This window comes from Ictalurus furcatus, chromosome 19, assembly GCF_023375685.1.
Source record: "Ictalurus furcatus strain D&B chromosome 19, Billie_1.0, whole genome shotgun sequence".
Lineage (NCBI taxonomy): Eukaryota > Metazoa > Chordata > Actinopteri > Siluriformes > Ictaluridae > Ictalurus > Ictalurus furcatus.
Window position 1 is genome coordinate 19,925,197 of NC_071273.1, and position 7,446 is coordinate 19,932,642.

Below are 7,446 nucleotides of genomic sequence, written 5' to 3' on the forward strand. Positions count from 1 at the left end.
TTATTAATTTTTCCCTTCTTAAATTAAAATCAATTTATTATGAAACTGTAAATTTATTGTTAAACAGTCCCTGTTGATCAACTGTTACTACAGAGATGATAATGTATTAGAGCGGGCACGTTAATATTAATATACAGTAATCCTGTGACTTGAGTTACATCGGAGTTACATTCAGAACTATTGTCAGAGATGCTGTTATAGAAAATTAATCAACACCTTGTAACCAATCAGAATCAAGAAATACTGTGTGGAAAAAATCTGATATTGGAATAAAGCTGGAAAGAATGAATGGATGAATTCATTTAGGCAAGACAAAAAATAAAAATAAAATCACAACACTCAACTACCAAACATCACACATTTAATAATCGTCAGAGGTTTAGACCATGGGACAAAAATACACATCTCAACATTATGTCTTTAGGTGAACATGATTAAAGACGATGTGCAGATTGCTTTTGAAAAGATCCTATAAAAATATCGACAACTCCAAAGATTTCAAACCAATTCTGAACTTATGAGAAATAGTTACCAGGTTATCAGAGAAAGCGATCGAGTTTAGAGCCCTTACGGAGAAAAATAAACAAATCCAAAACACACACTATCCAAAGAAGACGCGTGATCGTTCGAAGCCCTGGTTTATATGATATAAAGCTGTAATCTGTGCTTATTAGACCAAATAACACTTTGCTAATCAGAGAGGGGGTTTAGAAAAATAATTTAATGTATAGACTTGGACGGTAATACACCTGAGAATAAATCCTCCACCTTTGCCGGACGTGGCGTTTCGGAGCTCACTTCCTCTTGCGTGGGCTTTTATCAGAGTCCAGCTTCCTCTCTTCAAAGTTCTCCTTCCTGCCTCCTCGGCTGGAGGCACCGCGGCTTTTCTCAGAGGGTTCGGTGTGGTCTCTGGGTTTCTTACTCTTCTGTTCGGGTACAGCAGATCTGGGTTTGGTGCCTTTAGTGCTCCTGGTCCGAGAGAACAAGGCTTTGATGAGGAGGACGGAGACCACGGTGGCGAACAGGCTTGAAGTCAGCAGGTGTCCAGAAAGACCCTTAGCCCGGCTTTGGAGCAAACTCAGAGCCTGTGATAGAGGTGTGTCGGAAGCAGGCTGGACTGGGAAATCCTCCTGAATGAACGAACACACACACACACACACACACACAAACAGCATATCCAACATTAACAACATAACATTTACCAACAATACAATGAGATATTAAAACAACTGGCATCATAGCAACAGGATACAATATGATAGCTAAAGCTGCAACATTATTTATGAGATGTGATAATTTTCTGTAGCTTAGTCTGTACTACATCATCGTTTCTATCGTAACAACATAGACAGGGACTTGGTGGATGATCCATACATCATTAACTGAGATTAAAAACGTGTGTAATTGTTGATAAGGTGAAGTAACTGGAAAGAATTAACTTCGGAGCAGTAAGAGTGTCTCCGCTTCGGGTCATGCTGCATCACACCACCGAATTTTTGAATACTGTCCTACATCATCACACCCCCATGTGTTTTATTCCTTACATATGAAAAACTTGGGGAAACTCATGAAGATTAATGAAAACGCTTGCATTACCTTAAGTCCAGCTTCACTCAGCAACTCTTCAAGTGCAGGGTCACCCAAGTGCACTGTGGGAAAGAACTCCCTCACATACTGCCGGTTCCACCACGTCAGTGCTTCCGTCCTGCCACATAATACAATAACCCATGGCTTTGAGGACAACACAAAATAGGACTGATCAGAAAACAGATTAAGAGCGGCTTCCTGTAACATGAAGTGAGTTTCCTGCAGGGCTGCAACTAACCATTATTTTCATAAGCGATCATTCGGCTGATTACACACACAAATATTTTTGCATTGAATTAAACTACAGTCCTAAATTAATAATAAAAACTCCCTTTCACTCACCTTGTGGTTTCTGTTCCTCACTGTCTTTAGGCATATTGTTTTACTTCTGTTTATTTTGATCATACAGTTTTAATTAGATATTACAGATCTTATTCGCGCTCCCACTCATCACCGTGTCTACACTGCGAGTGAGGAACGACGCGGCCTCGTTACTAACAGATCGCTCCTGTTATAATAAATGACAGAAGTCACACTGCAAGCGCGCAAATACAGCACATAACAACAATAAACTAGAATTAAACTAAATCTTGTAAGCAACTTGCACCAGTTTCCCCGACCCCTTGCACAGAGGAACATATTGGATATGAACAAGTTTGTGCTCGTGCATCATTGTCGTGCTTCCGTGCTACACAAGCGCCGCTTTGTAAAGTTCGCATGTTACAGTCTTCTCCGCGGTGTTTAATATAAAATGCCCCCCTGCCTTAGAGGACTTGGAGATCACACACTTTCTTCTTCAGTCACTGTCTGATTACGTCTCCGTCTGATGGTGACGGGAGGTCATGTTGGGAATAAAATTTAACGCTAACAAACAGTAAACTGAAGTGGACACTGGGTATCTGCTAAAGCTAGCGGAGTCACGTTACACACGTATGACATCACGTGCCATCGACTGGGAAGCGGCTTATAATTCCGGTTAGTAAAAAACCGCTAGTGTTCCATTTGAGACGATATTACCTTTCTAAAATTCATACACTAGGTTGTAGAGTACACAGTGCATAGTGTAAGCATAGAGTACATCATTTGAATGAATGCCTTTTTGAATGCCTTTTTATTGTCACTATACACATGTACAATGAAATTAAGAGCCACTCCTTTTTTTGTTCCGTGCCAACATGTACATTAAATAAACAAGAAGAATAAACAAGATAAATAAGATAAATAAACAAGATATTGGGGCGGATGGGGGAGGTACTATGAAATGCACAGTTTTGAGACACTATATACATATGCTATGAACTCAGTACATGTATGTGTTTAGAATGGTAATAGCTTTTGGGGAAAAACTATTCTTAAATCTATTAGTCCTTGTTTTGATGCACCTGTAACGTCTCCCTGGGACACAATTTTAGTATTTAGAAGCGTGTTTGCAGAACAGAAGTGACGTAATGAGTAAGCGTATCCCGTGCCGCACGTAGACTGACTAATCGATAATGAGATTCCTTGACAATGAGTTTAATAATCGATTATTATCTATTTTATCGATTAGTTGTTGCAGCTCTAGTTTCCTGTATGTGTTGTAAGGATCGAACTGGAGACCCTGGAGCTATGAGGCAGCAATGCTCCACTCTGTGCCCCCATACTGTGAAAAAGTAACCATTGCGTATGTAAATATAAAGCCTGACTGTGATGGTGTGAACGCGGTGCTCGACTCACCCGTCCTCAGGAGTGTGGGTGAAACGGTAGTGGTAGACTTTAGCCCTGATGAAAGCTGGTGGTTTGGAGCTGAAAGGATACTGAGCTTCATCCACCTGCAGCAGACTCACCACTACAGTAAACACACACACACACACACACACACAAAACTCAAGAACACTTTCTCTGGCCTTCAATAAATCAGTCTGTTAACCCAAGTACACATTTTGCTTTCTGTCCTGCTAGACGTGTGAATGCATCAGACACTAAACTCAGCGATTATAGTCGTAGTTACTGGAAACTCAGGTGATTTGAGCCGCATCACGCCACTGATTATTTTACTTTAACAGCAATCCCCCAAGTGTTTTATTCCTTACATGCATGTATATGAAATGCAGCACATCCTGTTTAATAAATATAACTGAACTAAACTTCATTAGTCAGTGAGAACTGTTCGATAATGTACTCTGACTTCTGGAGCATGTTGTAGCGTCTGTGTTAACTCACCATCCTGTTTGCCCTCCAGCAGGCGCTGGATCAGGCCTGTAAACCAGGGGTTCTGGTCATGGTTTTCTCGAGCAGCTTCCCACAGCAGCCAGTCTAACCGTGGCTCGTGAGGCCCGAGAACTGCAGGAACTCCACTCGTACTGCCCGGCTTATACATGAAGCTCAGCTCCTGTAAGATACATAGACCGATTTAAGAGTCTGTATCAGGAAAGACGCAGAGCAGACAATAAAGCCACGACGATGCTCTCTACTGGGAAAAGACCAACACGCTAAGGATGAAATCGAGCAGAAAATTAGCATTAGCCAAGTGTGTTGAAATGTAGTGATCTAGCTGATATATTAACTAGACTTACAAACTTATTCGCATAGGGAAAAAAAAGTCACATTTTATCAATTACATGTACAGTCGGCCAGGTTATAGATTTAAAATTCCTCTAAATCCTAAAAGGCAAAAGCACAACAGGCTTGTTGCTCATTTTCCATTAGGTAGAAGCTATGTGTAATCTAAAGAGGTTCTTAGCGTCCATGTTTTCCTTCCATAAGCCATGGGTAATGTCCGTTCTTACCTTCCATGTTTTCTTATCCATGCTGCCTTCGATGATGATCTCAGGCCGTCCTGCAGGAGGAATCATTCTATGCGGAATACCATATGAACTGACGAGGTGAAACTTTTCCACAGCTTCATAGACCTCCCTCACCTTGGGTATGATTTTGCTGGACATTCCTCCCATGGCACTGTACGGAACCTTGAGAGGATAAACAAAACAACTATTAACTTGCAGCCCTGTTTTGAGCAGTAGTGAATATTAATGAAGCATTTTTTTTTTTTGCACTCACAGAAAATTACAAGTGAGATGAATGAGAGCTAATACTGTACATACAAACTAGAATCACAATAATACCTAATCAGAGGGGTATGATAACACCTCTGACCAGATATCTGGGCAGTCCATTAACCAAAATATCCAACCGACAGTATAACGTGGCCAGAAACTATCCTGAAAGTATGCTTACAAAGGATAGCACAGCTGCTAATAAAAAACTGCACATGTAAACGTTTTTACTATCCACATCTTAGCTGAAACAGATGAGCGGCAGCTTTTATAGCCACACAAGCGCCTGGTGGTTACCATAAAACCCCGTATAAGTAGGACGTTTGTGACCATTTCCAGCCAAAAAGGTTCCAGTGTTGTCTCTAATAAATATAGTTCTCTAAATGTTAAAATATACGTGTCTAGAGTTAGCCATATCGAATATACGTGAATAGATTTTATTTCATGTTAATGAACTTAAAACTCAAGTGGGAAAATGTATTGTTTGCACTTTACTGTTCTGTTTTTATTATTTCCATTAACTCATTGTAAAATTATTACCTGGACACTTTATTCCACAGGACATTTACCTTACTTACTGATCTACAGAAAAGGATGTCTTAGTAGTATTTGGTGTCTGTAATGGCATGTGTAATGTCTGTAATTTTCTTCTGTGACGAACAGTTTCCTCTCTGGGATCAATCAATCCATCATTCATTCCATCAAACCATCAATCCATCATTCAAGCCATCAATTCATCCATCAAATCAAAGCATCCAACCATCAGTCAATCTATTATTCAATCCATCCAACCATCCATCAAATCCATCCATTAATCCATTCACCCATCAAATCAAACCATCCAACTATCACTCTATTATTCAATCCATCCAACCAGCCTTCAATCCATCCATCCATCAATCCATCAGACCACCAATCCATCCATCAGTCCATCATTCAAACCATCAATCCATCCATCAAATCAAAGCATCCAACCATCAATCAATCTATTATTCAATCCATCCAAACATCCATCAAATCCATCCATTATTCAATCCATCAATATATTATTCAATCATCCAACCATCCATCCATTCTTCAATCCATCAATCTAGCCATCAAATCAAACCATCCAACCACCAATCAATCTATTATTCAATCCATCCAACCATCAAATCAAATCATCCAACCATCCACCCATTTTTCAATCATCCAACCAGCCTTCAATCCATCCATCCATCCAAGTACCCTTTTAGTGTATTTTTGAGTGTTAACTCATAGCAGCACACTACCAGTGTTAAAATGCAGAGCTCCTATGCCAAATGTGTACAGGTTTGCAAGGTTGTTCATCCAGTGCAGAGGTAATAAAACAGAATATTAAAACCTGTTTTAGCACGATTAATATTTCTGTATCGTTACATACAAGGCTGAGGGAGAAAACCCCGACGACAGCAACAGTGAACGTGACCCACTGGATGAGCGCCCACAGCTTGCCCAGGACGCCTCGTACATACAAGCACCTAGGAAAGTCAGACAGCGAAGGGAGGTTTGCAGTTATTGTAAAATTCATCAAACCTGATCATCATTCTCCATGATTAGCTTTACAGTGGAGTTAAAAAAATAATAATTTAAAAAAATTTTAAAAAAGGAAATGAAGATGGGGAAAAACTTCTTACTTAAGCAGGGCAGCTACAACTTCCCAAGTCAGAGAAAGCACTCCGATCCAAATGCTAGGAAACTGGATTTGGCTCACAAAGTCATTAAAGCTTCCTTGGGAAAAGGCTGTAACGAAGAAATACCAATGGACATCATATCAGCAGACAGAACAAAAATTTATAAAAATGTATGAATCGTTATCAACATAACTAAATGCATATTTCTTGAAGCTGATTGGCATACATTAATGAAATTGTAAAGGTTGGTGGATTGGTATGGTATAAGTGGAATAAAACACATTAGGATGTGCTGCTATTGTTATCATCATTGTTTTGTGAGGATAAATGAAGTGTTGGGCTCGTCACCGCTCACGGCTAGACGTAGCCTTTGATGTTTTTTGGTGTAGTGTGGTGTTGTGGGGAACAAACTAAGCTAGATAAAGATGATTGACAGAGGAAGGTGGTCTAAGGATAGCTCGAGTGACTTTTCTACTCTCCGTCTAGTCATACTCAATCATTGCTTTAATTTACATTAACTAATGCAATCATGGTGAATTGTCCTGATTAACAGTTGCATAACTTGACACCTATAGCACCACAGTCAGCCACTGCATTTGATTGACCCTTTTTGCCCTTCTGACTAGCTGGACTCGCTCAAAGTAGATCAAATTATGTTCTTAGAAGTTGTAGAGTCTGGCTGTCCTGACTGAAAGCTCACGGGCTAATGAACGTTTAGTGCAAATACAATGCAAGGTCAGAACTGTCACGCATTGGCCTTCATAACAGGCTCGGATTTGTCCTTTTCAGATCAGAAGACAGTAGGGGTCATGGCAAAACGCTGACTTTGAACCTGCTGATTTTGGATCGTTGGCTTGCTGCAGGATTTTCAGTTTTTTGTAGATAAATTGCAATATAGCACCTTTTCTTTCACCCCACCAATATATCTGACAGCTAGGGGGACACAATCTTTTGCACTGAACTGTAGCTTATTTGAATTAGAAAATAAACTGAATGTGTATCATGATAGACGTGGGCAACAAACAGCAAAGCGTGACAGGGTATGGCAATTCTATACCAATACAGAGAGCCTGAATTTAAACGTTGACTCACTTGGTTTAGATGTCACAATCTTCTTTTCCCAATTGATCTCCAGTTTGAAGAACATTACTGCACTGAAAATAATAAGGAGA

At 40.0% G+C, this 7,446-nt stretch overlaps 1 protein-coding gene across 1 annotated transcript in view; it reads right to left on the reverse strand.

Annotated features, from left to right (window-relative positions):
* Positions 1-344: 344 nt before the first annotated feature.
* lmf2b (lipase maturation factor 2b) overlaps positions 345-7,446 on the reverse strand; it is a 16,481-nt gene continuing 9,379 nt past the window's right edge. The window contains exons 7-14 of the mRNA XM_053650565.1: positions 7,367-7,446; positions 6,278-6,383; positions 6,025-6,121; positions 4,356-4,535; positions 3,790-3,958; positions 3,304-3,415; positions 1,597-1,705; positions 345-1,130 (exon numbers count right to left, since the gene is read on the reverse strand). The exon at positions 7,367-7,446 is cut by the window's right edge and continues 55 nt beyond it. Coding sequence (XP_053506540.1) covers positions 795-1,130; positions 1,597-1,705; positions 3,304-3,415; positions 3,790-3,958; positions 4,356-4,535; positions 6,025-6,121; positions 6,278-6,383; positions 7,367-7,446 — 1,189 coding nt within the window. The 3' untranslated portion in view covers positions 345-794. The remainder of the gene's footprint in view (positions 1,131-1,596; positions 1,706-3,303; positions 3,416-3,789; positions 3,959-4,355; positions 4,536-6,024; positions 6,122-6,277; positions 6,384-7,366) is intronic.